This window comes from Tamandua tetradactyla, chromosome 6, assembly GCF_023851605.1.
Source record: "Tamandua tetradactyla isolate mTamTet1 chromosome 6, mTamTet1.pri, whole genome shotgun sequence".
Classification (NCBI taxonomy): domain Eukaryota; kingdom Metazoa; phylum Chordata; class Mammalia; order Pilosa; family Myrmecophagidae; genus Tamandua; species Tamandua tetradactyla.
The window spans coordinates 16,386,731-16,408,849 of NC_135332.1; the positions used below are offsets into that span (position 1 = coordinate 16,386,731).

The 22,119-nt window shown below is 40.8% G+C and overlaps 1 protein-coding gene across 2 annotated transcripts in view; it reads left to right on the top strand.

The window, feature by feature from the left end:
- Positions 1-22,113, top strand: part of TEN1 (TEN1 subunit of CST complex) — a 52,601-nt gene extending 30,488 nt beyond the window's left edge. The window contains exon 4 of one of the 2 annotated variants that reach the window (XM_077163888.1): positions 21,656-22,113. In XM_077163888.1, the coding sequence (XP_077020003.1) occupies positions 21,656-21,777 (122 nt within the window). In that variant the 3' untranslated portion in view covers positions 21,778-22,113. Of the gene's footprint in view, positions 1-13,412; positions 14,197-21,655 lie in introns of those variants that run through there. The other variant, XM_077163887.1, reaches the window with a different exon arrangement.
- The last annotated feature ends 6 nt before the right edge of the window (positions 22,114-22,119 follow it).

Here is a 22,119-nt window from a genome sequence, read left to right on the forward strand (position 1 = left end):
TTGCTTGTTGTGTTGGCTGGAGAGAGAGGCCACATCTGAGCAACAAAAGAGGCTCTCTTGGGGGTGACTCTTAGGCTTAATTTTAAGTAGGCTTGACCTATCCTTTGTTAGGTTAAGTTTCATATGAACAACCCCCAAGATTGGGGGCTCAGACTATAGCTTTGGTTGTCTGCATTGTTTGTGAGAATATCAAGAATTCAACTTGGGGAAGTTGAATTTTCCCCCTTTCTTACCATTCCCCAAAGGGGACTTTGCAAATACTTTTTTATTCACTGTTCAAATCACTTTGGGATTTATTGGGGCATTACTCTGGACAAATCAACAAAATCTCATGCCCTACTCAAGGTTCCATGTACTTATGGTGTTCAATTAAGCTGGGTGCATAAGTTATATTAGGAAATGCACTAGTCAAAATATAAATTTTGTACCAAATAAACATTTTTTGCTTTAGTCTCACACATAAGTTAAAATTTTAAAATATTAATTGCCATCTGTTTTCAACACCCTGCAGCAATGACATTTGTTTGTTCTTCCTCAAGCAAAAACATTTTTTAAATTTGTCCATTTAGTCACTATCATTATATAGTTTAGGCATTCCTAGATTATACCATCTCAGTCTTAATCGTCTTTCTTTCCTTCTGATTTCATTTGTGCCCCCAGCCCTCCTCCCTCTATCATTCTCACATTCAGCTTCATTGAGTGTTTGAACATAATTGTATGACACAGGTAGTTTTGTGCTATCCATTTCTGAGTTTTTATAATCAGTCCTGTTGCACAATCTGTATCCCTTCAACTCCAATTACCCAGTACTTACCCTATTTCTATCTCCTGATGGTCTCTGTTACTAATGAAATTCTCCAAGTTTATTCACTAATGTCAGTTCATATCAGTGAGACCATACAGTATTTGTCCTTTTGTTTCTGGGTAATCTCACTCAGCATAATGTCCTTAAGATCATCCATGCTGTTACATACTTCATAAATTTATTTTGTCTTATGGCTGCATAATATTCCATCGTATGTATATACCACAGTTTGTTTAGCCACTCGTCTGTGATGGACATTTTGGCTGTTTCCATCTCTTCTCAATTGTAAATAATGCTGCTATAAACATTGATGTGCAAATGTCTGTTTGTGTCCTTGCCCTTACGTCCTCTGAGTAGATACCTAACAATGATATTGCCAGGTCATATGGCAATTCTATATTTGGCTTTTTGAGGAACTGCCAAACTGCCTTCCACAGCGATTGTACCATTTGACATTCCCACCAACAGTGGATAAATATGCCGCTTTCTCCACATCCTCTCCAGCACTTGTCATTTTCTGTTTTATGGATAATGGCCATTCTGGTGGGTGGGAGATGATATCTCATTGTGTTTTTTTTGTTTGTTTGTTTGTTTGTTTTTTTTAGGAACCCCTTCCCCACTCTTTCCCCCTTTTTTCCTTTGCGCACAAACAGGTCAAAAGCAGTGTGGGCACTGGGGAGTCAGCAATGCAAATATGATGGACAGGAGATTCCTGCCCTAATGAATCTAGTTGTGGGAGACAGACTATAAACAAACAAACAAGAAAAACATGACTGATTGGTAAGTGCTATGCAGAGAAGAAAATTGGTTAATGTGGTAGAAAGTGGCAGGGTGAACATTATAGAGAGAAGGAGGCTCAGGGGGAAGACCCAAAAGGAAAAACAAGCTTGGTGTGTGTGGAGGAGAGAAAGCACTAATGTCGCCAGAGTGAGAATTGTAGCATTGAGGGGAAAGGAAAGCCGGTGCCAGGTTTTGCGTGGCTTCTGGAGCCAGGCAAGGGTTTGGATGGTATTCTAAGTGCAGTAGGAATTTACTGGAGGATTTTTTTTTTTTAATAATTAACGGAAAAAAAGAAATTAACCCAACATTTAGAAATCATACCATTCTACATATGCAATCAGTAATTCTTAACATCATCACATAGATGCATGATCATCGTTTCTTAGTACATTTGCATCGGTTTAGAAGAACTAGCAACACAACAGAAAAAGATATAGAATGTTAATATAGAGAAAAAAAATAAAAGTAATAATAATAGTAAAAAAAAAAAACCTATATCTCAGATGCAGCTTCATTCAGTGTTTTAACATGATTACTTTACAATTAGGTATTATTGTGTTGTCCATTTTTGAGTTTTTGTATCTAGTCCTGTTGCACAGTCTGTATCCCTTCAGCTCCAATTACCCATTATCTTACCCTGTTTCTAACTCCTGCTGGACTCTGTTACCAATGACATATTCCAAGTTTATTCTCGAATGTCGGTTCACATCAGTGGGACCATACAGTATTTGTCTTTTAGTTTTTGGCTAGACTCACTCAGCATAATGTTCTCTAGGTCCATCCATGTTATTACATGCTTCATAAGTTTATCCTGTCTTAAAGCTGCATAATATTCCATCGTATGTATATACCACAGTTTGTTTAGCCACTCTTCTGTTGATGGACATTTTGGCTGTTTCCATCTCTTTGCAATTGTAAATAAAGCTGCTATAAACATTGGTGTGCTAGTGTCCGTTTGTGTCTTTGCCCTTAAGTCCTTTGAGTAGATTCCCAGCAATGGTATTGCTGGGTCGTATGGCAATTCTGTATTCAGCTTTTTGAGGAACCGCCAAACTGCTTTACACAGTGGTTGCACCATTTGACATTCCCACCAACAGTGGATAAGTGTGCCTCTTTCTCCGCATCCTCTCCAGCACTTGTCATTTTCTGTTTTGCTGATAATGGCCATTCTGGTAGTTGTGAGATGATATCTCATTGTGGTTTTGATTTGCATTTGTCTAATAGCCAGGGAAATTGAAGCATCTTTTCATGTGCCTTTTGGCCATTTGTAGTTCCTCTTCTGAGACATGTCTGTTCAAGTCTTTTGCCCATTTTGTAATTGGGTTGTCTCTCTTTTTGTTGTTGAGTTGAACAATCTCTTTGTAAATTCTGGATACTAGACCTTTATCTGATATATCGTTTCCAAATATTGCCTCCCATTGTGTAGGCTGTATTTTTACTTTCTTGATGAAGTCCTTTGATGCGCGAAAGTGTTTAATTTTGAGGAGCTCCCATTTATTATTTATTTCTTCAGTGCTCTTGCTTTGAGTGTAAGGTCTAGGAAACTGCCTCCTAGTATAAGATTTATAAGATATTTCCCTACATTTTATTCTAACGGTTTTATGGTCTTAGAACTAATGTTTACATCTTTGATCCATTTTGAGTTAATTTTTGTATAGGGTGTGTTCTAGTTTGCTAGCTGCTGGAATGCAACACACCAGAAACAGATTGGCTTTTAATAAAAGGGGATTAATTTCATTAGTTCTTCAAAGGAAAGGCGCTAACTTCCATCTGAGGTTCTTTCTTACCTGGGAAGGCACAGGATGGTCTCTGCTGGCCTTCTCTCCAGGCCTCTGGCTCCAATAGCTTTCCCCAGGGTGATTCCTTTCTGCATCTTCAAAGGCCTAGGCTGAGCTGCAAGTGCTGAGATGAGGTATGCTGAGCTGCTTGGGCTGTGCTACATTGCGCTCTCTCATTTAAGCACCAGCCAATTAAATCAAACATCATTCATTGCAGCAGGCATGCCTCGTAGCCGACTGCAGATGTAAATCGGCAACAGATGAGGTTTACGTACGCTCATGTCCACAGCAACAGAACTAAGTGCCTTCACCTGGCCAAGTTGACAACTGAATCTAACTACCACAGGGTGTGAATATGGATTTTCTTTCATTCTTTACACATGGATATCCAGTTCTCTAGGGTCCATTTATTGACGAGACTGTTCAGTCCCAGGTGAGTTGGCTTGACTGCCTTATCAAAGATCAGTTGTCCAGGGTGCTGAAAATAGATGGTAATTAATATGTAAAAATCTCACCTTATGTGTGAGACTAAAGCAAAAAATGTTTATTTGGTACAAAATTTTTATTTTGACTAGTGCATTTCCTAATATAACTTATGTAGATAGCTTGATTGAACACCATAAGTATTTGGAATCTCAGGACATGAGATTTTGTTGGTTGTCCAGAGTGATGCCCTGATGAATCCCACAGTGATTTGATCAGTGAGTGGAAAAGTAATTACAAAGTCCCCTTCGGGGAATGGTGAGAACGGGGAGAAATTCAACTTCCCCAAGTTGAATTCTTGATATTCTCACAAGCAATGCAGACAACCAAAGCTATAGGCTGAGCCCACAGTCTTGGGGTTTATTTACATGAAACTTAACCCCACAAAGGATAGGTCAAGCCTACTTAAAATTAGGCCTAAGAGTCACCCCCAAGAGAGCCTCTTTTGTTGCTCAGATGTGGCCTCTCTCTCCAGCCAACACAACAAGCAAGCTCACTACCCATCCCCTGTCTAAGTGGGACATGACTTTCAGGGGTGTGGACCTTCCTGGCCACGTGGGACAGAAATCCTAGAATGAGCTGAGACTCAGCATCAAGGGATTGAGAAAACCTTCTCAACCAAAAGGGGGAAGAATGAGATGAGACAAAGTGTCAATGGCTGAGAGATTCCAAACAGAGTCTAGATGTTATCCTGGAGGTTATTCTTATGCATTGAGTAGATGTCACCTTGTTATTCAAGATGTAAGGGAGAGGCTGGAGGGAACTGCCTGAAAATGTAGAGCTGTGTTCCAGTAGCCGTGTTTCTTGATGATGACTGATAATGATATTGCTTTCACAATGTGACTGTGTGATTGTGAAAACCTTGTGTCTGATGCTCCTTTTATCTACCTTGTCAACAGACGAGTAGAACATATGGAATAAAAATAAATAATGGGGGAACAAATGTTAAAATAAATTTATATTGAAATGCTAGTGATCAATGAAGGCGAGGGGTAAGGGGTATAGTATATATAATCTTTTTTTTTCCTGTTTTTGTTTTATTTCTTTTTCTGTTGTCGTTTTATTTCTTTTTCTGAATTGATGCAAAATGTTCTAAGAAGTAATGAATATGCAACTATGTGATGATATTGTGAATTACAATTATATATGTAGAACGGAATGATCACATATTAATGTTTTTGTTTGTTAGATTTTTTTAATTAATAAATAAATAAATTTTAAAAAAAAGCAGGACACCTGCTATCCCTACCTCATGTGGTTCTCATAAAGCATAAGATGAAGTAATAGGCCTAAAAAAAAAAAAAGTCAATTGTCCATAGATGAGAGGGTCTATATCTAAACACTCTATTCTATTCCATTGGTCAGTATATCTGTCTCTGTGCCAGTACCGTGCTGTTTTGACCACTGTAGCTTCATAATACGCCTTAAAATCAGGTAGCGTGAGACCCCTGACTTCATTTTTTTCCCTCAGGATACTTTTAGCTATTCAGGGCACCCTGCCCTTCCAGATAAATTTGGTTATTGGTTTTTCTATTTCTGAAAAGTAAGTTGTTGGGATTTTAATTGGTATTGCACTGAATCTGTAAATCAGTTTAGGTAGAATTAACATCTTAACTATATTTAGTCTTCCAATCCATGAACACGGTATGCCCTTTCATCTATTTAGGTCTTCTGTGATTTCTTTTAACAATTTCTTGTAGTTTTCTTTGTATAGGTCTTTTGTCTCTTTAGTTAAATTTATTCCTAAATATTTTATTCTTTTTTTTTCTTTTTTTAAAATATTTTATTCTTTTGGTTACAATTGTAAATGGATTTTTTCCCTTGATTTCCCCCTCAGATTGTTCATTACTAGTGTATAGAAACACTGCAGACTTTTGAATGTTGATCTTGTAACCTGCCACTTTGCTGTACTCATTTATTAGCTCTAGTAGTTTTGCTGTGGATTTTTCAGGGTTTTCAACATATAGTATCATATCATCTGCAAACAGTGAGAGTTTTACTTCTTCCTTTCCAAATTTCATGCCATGTATTTATTTTTCTTGTCTAATTGCTCTGGTTAGAACTTCCAACACACTGTTGAATAACAGTGGTGATAGTGGACATCCTTGTCTTGTTCCTGATCTTAGGAACAAGAAAACTTATCCATTTTCAGTTTTTCCCCATTGAGGATGATGTTAGCTGTGGGTTTTTCATAAATTCCCTTTATCATTTTGAGGAAGTTCCCTTCTATTCCTATCCTTTGAAGTGTTTTCAACAAAAAGGATGTTGAATTTTGTCGAATGCCTTTTCTGCATCAATCGAGATGATCATGTGGTTTTTCTGCTTTGATTTGTTTATATGGTTGCAGGAGCTTTCCCTAGCTCCCGCCTGGGGTCTTCCTCACAGCGAGACGGGGGAACTCGGTAGCCGACCGGTCCCGGGGGCTCGAAGGTCTGGAGGGCGTGCGAGACGAAGAACGACTCACGGGAACTGATGGGGCTGGCAAGGCGTCACACACCAGAACATTTATTAGCGGAAGTACAGAGCTTTATATAGTGGCAAGGTGGAAATAGGGAGGGGCCAGGGGAGGCGCACTGCGTGATTGGTGAGGAGGCTAAGGGGTTGCAGCGAGGGATTGGGTCAGCTGAGAGCAGAAAGATCCAATGGGATAGCTTGAATATGTTGCTACGCAGAGAGCTAGAGGAACCGGGCCGAAATTACATCTGGCATATGGTGTGTTACATTAATTGATTTTCTTATGTTGAACCATCCGTGCATACCTGGGATGAATCCTACTTTGTCATGGTGTATAATTCTTTTAATGTGTTGCTGGATTCAATTTGCTAGAATTTTGTTGAGGATTTTTCATGTATATTCATTAAGAGATTGGTCTGTAGTTTTCTTTTTTGTAATATCTTTGTCTGGCTTTGGTATGAGGGTGATGTTGGCTTCTAGAATGAGTTAGGTAGCTTTCCCTCCTCTTCAGTTTTTTTGAAGCGTTTGAGCAGGATTGGTACTAATTTTTTCTGGAATGTTTGGTAGAAGTCACCTGTGAAGCCATCTGGTCCTGGACTTTTCTTTTTGGGGAGTTTCTTAATGACTGATTCAGTTTCTTTACATGTGATAGGTTTGTTGAGGTCATCTATTTCTTTTTGAGTCAATGTTGGTTGTTCATGCCTTTCTAGAAAGTTGTCCATTTAATCTATATTGTCATATTTATTAGTATAAAATTGTTCATAGTATCCTGTTATTACTTCATTTCTGTGGGGTCAGTGGTTATGTCTCCTCTTCCATTTCTGATCTTATTTATTTGCAACCTCTCTCTTCTTTTTGTCACTCTTGCTAAGGGTCCATCAATCTTATTGATTTTCTCATAGAACCAGCTTCTGGTTTTGTTGATTTTCTCGATTGTTTTCATGTTCTCAATTTCATTTATTTCTGCTCTAATCTTCATTATTTCTTTCCTTTTGCTTGCTTTGGGGTTAGTTTCCTGTTCTTTCTCTACTTGTTCCAAGTGGACAGTTAATTCCTCGATTTTTGCTTGTTCTTCTTTTTTGATATAGGCATTTAGGGCAATAAATTTCCCTCTTATCACTGCATTTGCTGCATCTCATAAGTTTTGATATATTGTATTTTCGTTTTCATTTGCCTCGAGATATTTACTGATTTCTCTTGTAATTTCTTCCTTGACCCACTGGTTGTTTAAGAGTGTGTTGTTGTGTCTCCACATATTTGTGAATTTTCTGGCACTCTGCCTATTATTGATTTCCGACTTCACCCCTTTATGATCTGTGAAAGTGTTTTGTAAGATTTCAATCTTTTAAAATTTATTGAGACTTGCTTTGTGACCCAGCATATGGTCTATCCTTGAGAATGATCCATGAGCACTTGAGAAAAAGGTGTATCCTGCTGTTGTGGGGTATAACATTCTATAAATGTCTGTTAAGTCTAGCTCATTTATTGTATTATTCAGATTCTCTGTTTCTTTATTGATCCTCTGTCTAGATGTTCTGTCCATTGATGAGAGTGGGGAATTGAAGTCTCCAACTATTATGGTAGATGTATCTATTTCTCTTTACAGTGTTTGCTACATGTATTTGAAGCATTCTGGCTCAGTGCATAAATATTTATGATTGGCATGTCTTCCTGTTGAATTATTCCTTTTATTAATACATAGTGTCCCTCTTTGTCTCTTTTTACCTGTTTTACATTTGAAGTCTCATTTGTTGGATATTAGTATAGCCACTCCTGCTCTTTTCTAATTGTTGTTTGCATGAAATATCTTTTTCCAACCTTTCACTTTCAACCTATGTTTATCCTTGGGTCTAAGATGTTTTTCCTGTAGACAGCATATAGAAGGATCCTGTTTTTTTCATCCATTCTGCCAGTCTATGTCTTTTGATTGGTGTTCTAGTTTGCTAGCTGCCAGAATGCAACACACCAGAGACAGATTGGCTTGTAATATTTTGTTGGTTCTTCAGAGGAAAGGCAGCTAACTTTCCACTGAGGTTCTTTCTTACGTGGAAGGCACAAGATGGTCTCTACTGGTCTTCTCTCCAGGCCCCTGGGTTCCAACAACTTTCCTCGGGGTGACTTCTTTCTGCATCTCCAAAGGCCTGGGCTGAGCTGCAAGTGCTGAGATGAGGAATGCCGAGCTGCTTAGGCTGTGCTACATTGCGTTCTCTCATTTAAGCACCAGCCAATTAAGTCAAACGTCACTCATTGCAGCAGACACGCTTCCTAGCTGACTGCAGATGTAATTGGCAACAGATGAGGTTCACGTACTGTTGGTTTATGTCCGCAGCAACAAGAATAGATATGCTCACCTGGCCAAGTTGACAACTGAATCTAACACAATTGGGAAGTTTAATCCATTAATATTTAGTGTTATTACCGTATGGGTAGTACTTTCTTCTACCATTTTGCCTTTTGGATTTTATATGTCATATCTAATTTTTCTTCTATTTACCTTTACTGATAGTCTTCATTTCTACACCCTTCTCCACACCTCTCTCTCCTATCTTTTCATATCTGCCTCTAGTGTTCCCTTTAGTATTTCTTGGAGAGCCAGTCTCTTGGTCAGAAATTCTCCTAGTGATTTTTTGTCTGAAAGTGTTTTAATTTCCCCCTCATTTTTGAAGGACAATTTTGTTGGATATAGAATTCTTGGTTGGCAGTTTTTCTCTTTTAGTAATTTAAATATATCATCCCACTGTCTTCTCACCTCCATGGTTTCTGCTGAGAAATCTACACATAGTCTTTTTGGGCTTCCCTTGTATGTGATGGATTGCTTTTCTCTTGCTGCTTTCAAAATTCTGTCTTTCTCTTTGATAACTGACATTCTGATTAGTAAGTGTCTTGGAGTACATCTATTTGGATCTATTCTGTTTGGGGTATGTTGCACCTCTTGGATCTGTAATTTTAAGTCTTTCATAAGATTTGGGAAATTTTCAGTGATAATTTCCTCCAGTAGTTTTTCTCCTCCTTTTCCCTTCTCTACTCCTTCTGGGACACCCACAGCACATATATTCATGCGCTTCATGTTGTCATTCAATTTCCTGAGTCCCTGCTCATATTTTTCCATTCTTTTCCCTATATTTTCTTTTGCTTGTCAGATTTCAGATATTTCTTCCTCCAGTTCACTAATCCTATCTTCTGCTTCTTAAAATCTGACATTGTAGGTTTCCATTGTTTTTTTCATCTCTTCTCCTGTGCCTTTCATTCCCATAAGTTCTGTGATTTGTTTTTTCAGACTTTCGATTTCTTCTTTTTGTTCATTCCTTACCTTCTTTATATCCTCCCTCAATTCATTGATTTGATTTTCGATGAGGTTTTCCATGTCTGTTCGAACATTCTGAATTAATTGTTTCAACTCCTGTATCTCATTTGAATGATTGGTTTGTTCCTTTGACTGGGCCATATCGTCAATTTTCCTAGTGTGATTTGTTAGTTTTTACTGGCGCCTAGGCATTTAATTACCTTAAGTAGTTTATTCTGGAGATTGTTTTCACTTCTTTTACCTAGGATTTTCTTGCTGGATGAATTTGTTGTCTGTCTGTTCTTTGACATTCAGTTCAGCTTATTTTGGACCTCTAGCTTAGGTTTTGTTTAACAGAAGAGAATTTTTCAGTTCTTGTTTTCTTGTTTCTTGCCCTGCCTGTATGGTGCCTTTTTGCCCCCACCCTTAGGATGGTCTACTTAGGTATTATTGACCCCAGCCAGATTTTTCCAGACCAAACTGGCCTCCTGTCAGGAGGAAAGAGTCACCTGCATCAGTTTTCCCTGAGGGTGAGACCCAGCAGGTTGAAAGACTTTCCTGTGAAGTCTCTGGACTCTGTTTTTCTTATCCTGCCCAGTATGTAGCGCTTATCTGCCTACAGGTCCCACCAGCATAAGACAATGTGATACCTTTAACTTGGGCAGACTCTCCCTGCTGGAGGCATGATGGGGACAGAGGAGAGGTTGTAGGCTGGCTTTAATGGCTTCAAATTTCCAAACCCTGGGGTCTGAATTCCTTGAGGGAGGGATTCCACCTGAGTTGGTCCTCACCCCTCCCCTGGGGAAGGCACAGGTTCCAGACAAGCCCTCAAGCAAGCTTGTTTCTGCCTATGCCTAGGGCAGTTGCTGCCTGAGAAGCCCTGCCGCTGTATCCAAAGGCAGTCAAGCCTTTGTAGAAACACAGCCACAAAAACCTCTATTTCTTTTTTTCCCCTTTTTCCATCAGCCCTGCTCCCTTGGCACCAGGGCAAAAATGAGCAACCTTTGCTTTGACCAGGTTCACCTGAGCTGGGGGACTATTTTTTAGTTGTCAAAATTTGTTAATTGATTCCACAATTGGCGTTTGGTTGGGCTCAGCCCCTGATGCTGGCAAAGTCCCTTTCCTTTCCCCTCTGGGACGCAGCCTGTGGGGGAGGGTCATCGGCTGCCACAGCTTGGGGAACTCATGGTTCTGGGGAGGCTTGCAGCTGGTCCAGCTGGTCCAGACTGGGGTATGCTGTGTGTCAGGTCACTGACGTGGCCCCAGCAGTTGTTCTGTACTGTTCCTGGTTATTTAGTAGCTGTTCTGGAGGACGAACTAAATTCTATACCTCGCTAAGCTGCCATCTTGGCACCTCCCGCAAATACTTCTTCATTCACGGTTCAGATCACTCTGGAATTTATCAGGGTATCACTCTGGACAAACTTACAAAATCTCATGCCCTATTCAAGGTTCCATGTACTTATGGTTTAACAATGGGAATTTATGAGCGTACGGTTTTGAGGCCATAAACACCAAATCAAGGCATCATCAAGGCAATGCTTTCTTCCCCAAGACTGCCTGCCATCAGGAACAGAACTACTGGCATGGGAGACCACAGTAACTGAAATAAAAATTCCCCACAGGGTTTCAGTAGCAGATTGGAACTGGCAGAATAAAGAATCAGTGAACTCAAAGACAAGATAATTGAAATGATTCAGGCTGAGGAACAAGAGAAAAAAAAAACAAGTATAATGGGTGAAGCTAGCCCAAGAGACCTCTGGAATACCATCAAGCCTACCAAGAAATGCATTATGGGAATCCAAGACGAAGGAAAAAAAGAAAGGGGCAGAATGAATATTCAAAGAAATAATTACAGAAAACTTCCCAAACTTAGCAGAAGATGTGAATAGGCACAAGCAGGAAGCCCAGAGAACACCAAATAGGATAAATTTGATGAAAAATATGCCCTACCACATACTGATTAGACTGTCAAAGGCAGAGGTCAAGAAGAGAATTCTGAAAGCTGCAAGAGAAAAACATCATGTTTTCACGGTTGTCCTAATTAGATTAATTGCTGATTTCTCAACAGAACCATGGTGGCAAGACAGCAGTGGGTTGAAATATTTAATGTGCTGTTTTAGTTTGCTAAGCTGATGAAAACAGTTACCATGAAATGGTTTTGGTTTAAACAATGGAAATTTATTAGGTTACAAACTTACAGTTTTGAGGCCATAAAGATGTCCAAAGCAAGGTGTTGCTTCCTATGAAACGGAGCTCGAAGGATATTAAGGAATGACGAGAAAGGAAGAAAGAAAGGAAAGAAGGAAGGAAGGAAAGGAAGGGAGAAAGGAAGGAAGGAAAGGAAGGAAAGAAAGAAAGAGACAGACGGGCTCAGGGGGTCTGAAGCTTAACTTTAACAAACAACAGACAACAGACTCCACAAGTATATTTTTTCCTTGCATTCAGCCCTCAAATCTGATCTGCTCCCAAAATAAGCCATGGTTATTTTGGGATAAATTTAGTTTATACTTATGTAGTTATATAAACACTGGACAAAGCATTAAAATATTTTGGCTTAAAGGAATTTAGCTATTTATATGATTTGAATATTATTTAGCCAGTAATAGATTCATTTACAGCAATATTATTTAGATTAATATATTAAGCCACCTGGTTTGGGGTAAGAAAAGAAGCAGTTTTTTACCAGTATAATGATACCCAGGAGAAAATCAGTATTTTTTTATACAGCTAATGACATGATAAAAGTTAACGTAAGTTATTTTGATAAAACACAGACTCTTTGCCTTTTACACTGATTATTTAGAAAAAAATTTTATATCTTCATTAGTACGGCTGAGAGTCCAAGAAAACGTTGTCATTTTAGACTCATTAAATGTTTCTTGATTTTAACCATAATTTCCATTTTTACAAACCCTTAGCAATTATTATATTAGTTTAGGCTTTGTCCTGTATTTTTCTCATTTAGTAACAGTTATACATTTTAGGATAAAACTATTCTGTTTTCCTATTAATAAAAATACATCTTTCACATTTTTCATACTTGAATCGTTATTTTGAACAAATATTTTACCACATATAATTACCATCAAAATAAAATTTGTTAGAATAATGTTAAATACTTAAAATACTTTAGTTAATGCATATTTAAAACATTAATATATAGTTTTTTAACAAGAATTTTCAGTTTTAAAGTTCTGAAAAAATATATATATATTTTAAATAATATATATATATTTTAAATACGATTAGGAGCTAAACTCATGACCAGTTTCCAAATTGCTGTTTGTTGAGGATCTAAGTTAACAAAAGGAGATGGAGCTTCCATTCCCATTCTGTGTCACAAGATTTTATTTGTAGCATTGGTATAAATTTCAGTAAAATAGTTATTTAGATTAAACCAAGGTAACTTAACAGAACACTTTGAGTCAGAACTACAATCCTGAATTGCATACCTCTTAAGGGACTAATCTGTTACAATTCTGTAGGAACCCTTAATGAGTACTGACTTTGTTTGGCATGGCATTGTTCTTATTGAATATTTTCTGACTCAGGTGTATATGAATTTTTATATAAAGGAGCTCATGAAGAACAAGCTCAGAAATTAATTTTTCTTTATCTTACTCTACTAAAGGTATGGTAAAGAAGCAATTTTTAAAATCTATTGTCATAATAAAGCAGTTTTTAGGAATTATAACTGGTGTGGGCAAGCCAGGTTGTAATGACTTCATAGGTTGAATTACAGTATTAACTTTTATCAAATCAGTTAACATTCTCCATTTTCCTGGTTTCTTTCTTATAATAAATATTTCCTTCTTCATCTCCAAAGGTCGCTGGCTGGTGGACTCTCTGCTTCGTGGTGCTGCAGCATTCTCTGCTCTCTCTGAGTCTCTGCAGCCACCTATTATGATTACCCGTTACCCTGATGCTCCAAGGAAAATGCTTACTTTACCAATATGACTGGAGTCCTCGTCTATCAGCTGGACACACGTGCCTCTAATGAGACTTTTCCTTGGTTCCTTAATATTGTCTTAGAGTCTGATGTCTGTTGTTTGTTAAAGTTAAGCTTCAGACCCCCTGAACCCATCTGTCCCTTTCTTTCTTTCTTTCTTTCTTTCTCGTCATTCGTTAATATCCTTCGAGTTCCATTTCAATAGGAAGCAACATCAAGCCACCATAAAAGCAGTGCTTTACAGGGTAAGATAATGGGTGATTGGAGCTGAAGAGATACAGACCGTGCAACAGGACTAGATACAAAAACCAAAAAATGGACAGCACAATAATACCTAATTGTAAAGTAATCATGTTAAAACACTGAATGAAGCTGCATCTGAGCTATAGGTTTTGTTTGTTTGTTTTGTTTTTTTGTTTGTTTGTTTTGTTTTGTTTTCTTTTCTTTTTTACTATTATTATTACTTTTATTTCTTTTCTCTATATTAACATTCTATATCTTTGTCTGGTGTGTCGCTAGTTCTTCTAAACCGATGCAAATGTACTAAGAAACGATGATCATGCATCTATGTGATGATGTTAAGAATTACTGATTGCATATGTAGAATGGTATGATTTCTAAATGTTGGGTTAATTTCTTTTTTTTTTCCGTTAATTAATTAAAAAAAAAAAAAAAAAAAAAAAAAGCAGTGCTTTCTTCCAAAGACCAGCTGCTGGCACTTCTTGGCTCCTCTGCCACATGGCAAGGCATATGGCAGCATCTGCTGGTCTCTCCCTTCTCTTCTGGATTTCATTGCTTTCAGCTTCTTGCCTTGATGGCTTTCTCTCCCTCTCTTTTTCACCCTGCCCATAACAGACTCCAGTAAAGGATTAAAACTCATTCTGAATGAGGTGAGTCACACTTTAACTGAGGTAGTTTCATCAATAGAACCAACTTACAATGGGGTCACACCCACTGGAATGGATCGACTTCAAGAACATGCTTTTCTGAATACATACAGTTTCAAAGCACCGCACACCAAAAGAAAACAATTGCCAAACAAGGATTTTATATCCAGCAGGAAATCTTTCAAAAATGAGGGTGTGATTAAGACATCCCCAGATAAACAAACACTGAGTGAGTTCATCACCCTACAAACAATACTAAAGGAAGTTTTGCAGATGAAAAGGAAAGGACAGTAAAATATTCCAGTAAAGGGACATTGCAGGGGATACTCAAAACCCAGCAGGTAACCAAGGGTGAGCACTGGCAGAGGAGTCACCTCCTATGTGACATGAGGCCAGAAAGATTTTCTCTCATACTGCCATACTGGAATTCATTGAAATTCCAAAGGGAAAACACAATTCTATTTACTGTAAAGTTTCCCTGCTTAAAAGAGCTAAATCTGAAATGGGTCAAGGCACCATAAATGCAAACTTTAAACCACATGAAGATAAAACTTCAAGTGGACTTTACTCATTGATATATAGGTATGGACTGTATATTCTAGGTGATAGCTTTAAATTTTTATCCTCCTCCCACCCTTCTCTTTGATTTTTTTAATCTTACGAGAGACTTGCCTTGCGTTTAACTTTAGTAACAGGAGAGCCTGAGTGAAGAATTCAACCAACCAACCAACAAAAGATCCCAAGCACATTCACAGCACTGGAAAGGCTAAATAAGGATTTGTTAGCTAACATTTTCTTTATCTTTTTGTGGGGTGTGGGTGGGAGGGTGGGGAGGTTTTGGAGGGGGAGGGAAAGGTTGGCAACAGATAGGAAATCATAAAAAGACTCAAACTTTAGTTGTATCTTATGCAAATGGATTTAATATCCTCATCTAATGTAGATATGTCAGAATGAGTAAGAGTTCACAAGTCAATATAAAAATCAGTGTCTACAAAATGACCAAAAAAGTAAAATAAAGTCTCCCAACTGAACTTTTTGTCTGCAGAACTCGCTGAGGAGGTGGAAAGGGTGGAGAAATAGCAGCTGGGTGATGAAGTCCCTGTGCTGGTTTGAAAGGATATATGCCCCCTAAGAAAAGTCATGTTTTAATATAAATCCCATTTCATAAAGGTAGAATAATCCCTATTCAATACTGTATATTTGAAACTGTAATGAGATCATCTCCCTGGTTGATGTGATTTAGTCAAGAATGGTTGTTTAACTGGATTAGGGGATGACATGTCTCCACCCATTTGAGTGGGTCTTGATTGGTTTATTGGAGTCCTATAAAAGAGGAAACATTTTGGAGAGAGAGACTCAGAGAGAGCAGAGAATGCTGCAGCACCACGATGCAGAGTCCACGAGCCAGCAACCTTTGGAGATGAAGAAGGAAAGTGCCTCCCGGGGAGCTTCATGAGATAGGAAGCCAGGAGAGAAAGCTAGCAGATGATGCTGTATTTGCCATGTGCCCTTCCAGCTGAGAGAGGAGCCCTGACCGTGTTCACCATGTGCCTTTCCAGATGAGAGAGAAACCCTGAACTTCATTGGCCTTCTTGAACCAAGGTATCTTTCCCTGGGTGCCTTTGATTGGACATATCTATAGACTTGTTTTAATTGTTTTAATTCTCGGCCTTAGAACTGTAAACTAGCAACTCATTAAATTCCCCTTGTTAAAAGCCATTCCGTTTCTGGTATATTACATTCCAGCAGCTAGCAAACTAGAACAGATTTTGGTACCGGAGAGTGGGGTGCTGCTGCTGCAGTTTGCAAATACCAAACATGTTGGAACGGCTTTTTAAATGGATATGGGGAAGATTCTGGAAGAGTTGTGAAAAGCTTGATAGAGAAGGCCTAGAATGCTTTGGAGAGACTGTTGGGAGAAATGTGGACTCTAAAGATACCTCTGATGAGGCCCTAGACAGAAATGAGGTCTGTGTTATTGTAGACTGGAAGGAAGGCGATCCTTGTTTTAAAATGGCAGATAATCTGGCAAAATTGACTGGTAGTTTTGGCTGGAAGGCAGATTTTAAAAGCCATGAACTTGGATACTTAGCAGAAGAGGTCTCCAAATTAAGTGTTGAAAGTGCAGCCTGGTTTCTCCTCACAGCTTATAGTGAAATGCGAAAGGAAAGAGATAAGCTGAAAACTGAACTCTTGAGTAAAAAGAAACCAGAAACTGAGGTCCTGGAAAATTCTGGGCCTACAGAAAGGGAGACTACAGAGTATAGTGTGGATTTAACCAAATGTGGAACTAGCCAGCCATTTCAGAGAAAGTCAGGAACGGACATGGAGTTATCCAGAAAGGATTTGTGGAAACTCCTTCTGTCTGATGGGCATGATCCAAGGCTACTGCATAGAAAGCCAACGAGAGTGCTGTGGGACCTGTATAAACAGAGCTGCTGCCAGTCTGGACTGAGGGGTTCAGAGAGAGGCAGGCGTAGGCATTTGGAAAGGGTGGGACTGCCACTTTCTAAAGCCCTGAGGATAAATGAGTCTCAGACTTTGAAATCTAATGGACTTTGCCCTGCAGGTTTTCGAAACTGTATGGGTCCAGTGACCCCTGTGTTCCTTCCTCCCTATGGAAATGTGTACATGTATCCTACGAATGTTCCTCCTTTATATGTTGGCAGCAAATAACTTGTTATGAGTTTTCAAAGGTCCAGAGTAAATGGAGAGAATTTTGCCTTAGGACAGACCATGCCTGTAACTGATTTGATGAGATTCTATACTGTCTCTAACTTGATACTTTGTTTGTATTGCTACTGAAAGGTTTAAGGATATCTGATATTGTTATGAAATTAATGTATTTTGTATATGGGAAAAACATGTCTTTTTTAGGGGCCAGAGGGTGGAATGTGCTGGTTTGAAAGGATATATGCCCCCTAAGAAAAGTCATGTTTTAATATAAATCCCATTTCATAAAGGTAGAATAATCCCTATTCAATACTGTATATTTGAAACTGTAATGAGATCATCTCCCTGGTTGATGTGATTTAGTCAAGAATGGTTGTTTAACTGGATTAGGGGATGACATGTCTCCACCCATTTGAGTGGGTCTTGATTGGTTTATTGGAGTCCTATAAAAGAGGAAACATTTTGGAGAGAGAGACTCAGAGAGAGCAGAGAATGCTGCAGCACCACGATGCAGAGTCCACGAGCCAGCAACCTTTGGAGATGAAGAAGGAAAGTGCCTCCCGGGGAGCTTCATGAGATAGGAAGCCAGGAGAGAAAGCTAGCAGATGATGCTGTATTTGCCATGTGCCCTTCCAGCTGAGAGAGGAGCCCTGACCGTGTTCACCATGTGCCTTTCCAGATGAGAGAGAAACCCTGAACTTCATTGGCCTTCTTGAACCAAGGTATCTTTCCCTGGGTGCCTTTGATTGGACATATCTATAGACTTGTTTTAATTGTTTTAATTCTCGGCCTTAGAACTGTAAACTAGCAACTCATTAAATTCCCCTTGTTAAAAGCCATTCCGTTTCTGGTATATTACATTCCAGCAGCTAGCAAACTAGAACAGTCCCCTTGCCCTGGATTCCCGTATTTTCTTGTGACACCCAAGGGCTTGAGAACTTGATGCTCTGGATGGAGGCATGGGGTGTAGGCTTCCCTCACCTCTCCATCAGACCTCCTTGCTGTATACTTGGAGGTCACCGGCCACAGCAAGTGGCCGTCCATAAATCCCACCACCCTTTGGTTTTCTTCCATCGAACCTCATCTCCCCATTCCACCCTCTGTCTGCCTTTCCTCAAGCCTCTTTCTTATGCTCTCACCTTCTTCGGGATTTGACTGAAACCTGGCTTTTCCCCAGGATGGCAGTTTCCCCACTACCACCTTCCTCAGGCAGTCCTGCTCAGGCCACCAAACCCAGAGGGAGTGCCTGGATCCCTGTGGCTCCTGTGGTTTGTCACCGCACACCTTTCCCATCCCCGGTGGAAGCCAGTTCTACCAGCAGGCACCTTTGCCTCACTTTGCCTCTCGCACTGGGGCCTCACCTAGGACCTTGTCTTCCCTAGAACTACCCCACCTTTGCCACCCGATGCTACAGCATTCCTGTATTTTCTTGTGACACCCAAGGGCTTGAGAACTTAATGTTCTGGATGGAGGCGTGGGGCGTAGGCTTCCCTCACCTCTTGGTACCTTCCTGTCCCTGCACGTCCTCCTGCTGCCTCCTTTTCAGCCGCACCAGGCCTCTGGATTCCTGGACTTTTCTCCCAACTTCTCTCTCCCCTTCAGTTCCTCCCCTTTCTGGCAGAAAGTGCAACCTCTTGCCCTCCTTCCATCACACTGATTAGCTCCCAACCTCCCCACTTCTCTGATCCTGCCCCGGATTATTGAGTGAAGAAGGACCACAGAACTCGGTGAATTTGCAGCACAATGATTTCAGTGTCTCTCATTTCTTGGGAACCCTCCACATTGCCTGGAAGTCCCTCCAGGCATCTTAGTCAAGCCCCTCTCCCATGCTACCCACCCCTCCGCCATCAGATAGGACCTCTTACTACCTAGCTTCCCCCATCCCTTTCGGCAGATGACCCACCTACTTCCTATGTAAAATGGAGGCTCCAGGAGCAGTCCCTCCTCCTAAGATCATATGCCCCTCACTCATCATTAGCCTCCCCCCACCCCACCCCACCAAACGCCCATCCATTCCTTCGGACCCCCAGACTGCCCTCCTGCAGGGGCTGTGTTCTCTCTTGTTTTTTATCACAGAAGTTATAGGTTTACAGAAAAATCATGTATGAAATATAGAGTTCCCATATTCCACCCTCAACTGTACACTTAACTTGTCTGCACTGGTTCTTTTCTTTCAGCATATAATGTGCTTGAGCCTCCTCTGACTTAAAATGATAATCACCTTTCACTCTGCACCCTTCCCTAACTAGGCTCCTCCTTCCCTTCACAGTCAAACTTGTTCTCCATTATCTCCCTTTCCTTATCTCTCACTCATCCCTCACTCAGCAGTCCTGGGCTGGCCTTTGTAACCTATGATCCTTTCTCAGCTCTGGCTTCTTTATCTTTGCAAGAAGAAATTCTCCCAAATGACCAGTTCCCATTCACTTTTCCTAGCTGTCATGTTCAAAAACTTTCCCCTTTCCCTGCAGCCCTTCTTCAAACACAGTTCTTTTTATTCCATTTACAGGGGCCTTCCGCAGATGGACCAGCAGTATTGTGATTTGTCCTTTGCAATAATCATATTTCAAAAAGCTCATTTCCATATTTAATAGCTTTTTCCATTCACAGGGAGAAGCAACATGTTCTACAATAAAAATCTAGTGGTAAGGGTTTCCCCAGGCTGAGAAGAAAGGCATCATGTAAGGAAACTTCTGTGAAATTGAGCCAGACAGTTAAGAAAGTCTTTATATCGGAAGTTTGCAAATTTGATGTTTCCCCCCCATTTTTGAGTTTTCAGCAGCTCCAGTTGGGGTTTAGAGCTCCTTGATTTTGTCCTTGCTCTCCCTGTGCTGCCCTGAACATCTGTGACTACTCTGAGTACTTAGGTGGCAAGATAAGGTTTAGGTCTATCAGGACCAGCTGAAGATTTGGCAGACGTCCTGCTTTATTGGTTTCCTAAAGGGGGCTGAGCACTAAGAATCCACCGTCTGCACTGATCAGTGGCTGCAGAAGGTTGTCACGCTCATCCTCTCTGGGTCGTCACTGCAGCCTGGTGCTAATAACAGAAGCTTGGTGACACCCAAGCTACTTCGTGGTTCAGACAAGTTCCATCTTCCAAGAGGAGCCCTGTATTAAGGCTTAACAGTCTGATGTTTAGAATCTGCACCCAGGCTACATTAAATTGATAAGATGGCCTAGACGAAAAAGACTAGGTTTAGACTTTATCGCATCAGAAAGCCTCTATCACAAAGCTACATCAGAATAGACAGGGTAATGTCCTAGGACATCGAGTGTACTTCTTGACGTGCTGAGAGAATAGAGAAAGCATGAATGAAAGAAAAAGTATTCGAGGGTGAATCCAGATGTCTTTTGTGTTAGATTCAGTTGTCAACTTGGCCAGGTGAGCATACCTAATCTTGTTGCTGCAGACATAAGCCAACGGTACATGAACCTCATCTGTTGCCAATTACATCTGCAGTCGGCTAGGAGGCGTGTCTGCTGCAATGAGTGACGTTTGACTTAATTGGCTGGTGCTTAAATGAGAGAACGCAATGTAGCATAGCCTAAACAGCTCGGCGTTCCTCATCTCAGCACTTGCAGCTCAGCCCAGGCCTTGGAGATGCAGAAAGAAGTCACCCCAGGGAAAGTTGTTGGAACCCAGGGGTCTGGAGAGAAGACCAGCAGAGACCATCTTGTGCCTTCCACGTAAGAAAGAACCTCAGTGGAAAGTTAGCTGCCTTTCCTCTGAAGAACCAACAAAATAAATCCCCTTTTATTAAAAGCCAATCTGTCTCTGGTGTGTTGCATTCCGGCAGCTAGCAAACTAGAACATCTTTCCTGTCTGATGTCACCTGAATGTTGACATATTCCATCAGGTCACCACTGCATCTTCTAGAAGACCTACTGGCATTGGAAATTAAACTTGGAAGTGAGCTCTAGAAATCTGATTATTGCAAGGGACCAATTGGACACTGCTGTCAATCTGTCTGTGAAAGGCCTGTGTAAATGGAATGACTTCCAGCCTGCCCTGGAAGAGGGGCTAGATAGGGCTTCTTGAGGTGATTTACCCCTGTGAGGCCAAACTCTCCTGGAGCTCAGCCCCTTGGATATATTAAAATATGGGTTTTCTTTTGCCCTAATTTCCAATGCCAGAGGGTCCCAGGGTGTGAAGGGGGCCCTAACCTCAGTACAAATGGAGACCTAGGATAGTGACTGAGACCCCTCCTCGACCAGGGGCACATCCCCTCCTCGACCAGGGGCACATGGGGCCTATGGAAAAGGTGGCTGAGATGAAGGTGACAAAGGATGTAGAAAGCTGGGCTCAAGCCTAGGAATCCCTTCCCAGGTTAAATGGGATTTTCAGGCCACCCACTAAGTTTCAGACATGTGCCTGTTAGTGTGTGGCAGGTCACAGTTCTGACAAGTTGCTAACTTCTATATACCGTCCTTCTTGCCTCCACCCCTCGCTGTCAAAACTCAGGACTAAGTAAATGGAGGGAAGACGGCTAGAATGCTCCTGGAGCACGTGTCACTGGCACTCTGGGCCATCACTGCTAGTGCCTCGACGGTTGTGTCTTTCAGATGGAGGTTCCGTGGTGAAGGCCCGGCTGCTGACTTGTGTGGAAGGGATCAATCTACCCTTGTTGGAACAAGCCATCCAGGAACAGAGGCTGTACCGACAAGAAAGGGACAGCTCCCAATAGGAAATGGCAGTTCCCAGCCATGCACCTCCTCACACACTCACCGGATCCTGGGCCAAACCAACAGGAGATAACCTTGCGGTGGATGGAGACGCTCTCCCTGGAGTGACAGCCCTTGCTGGGACCAGAGAGTAGAGGGGAGGGCTTGTTCTTCTGGCCCCTTTCCATAATTATTGTCCCGGAAATGGGATCCTGGAGAGCAGGCCCCGAAGTCTGCCCGCTCCGCCCCACCCCCCCAAGGCTGCTGGAGGCCGAGCTCTGGGGCACTGGGGGCCCCAGGCCATCATGGAAAACTCCAGAAGGTCCTCGTGAATAAAGGCGCCAGAGGGCGTGAGCAGGGCTTGT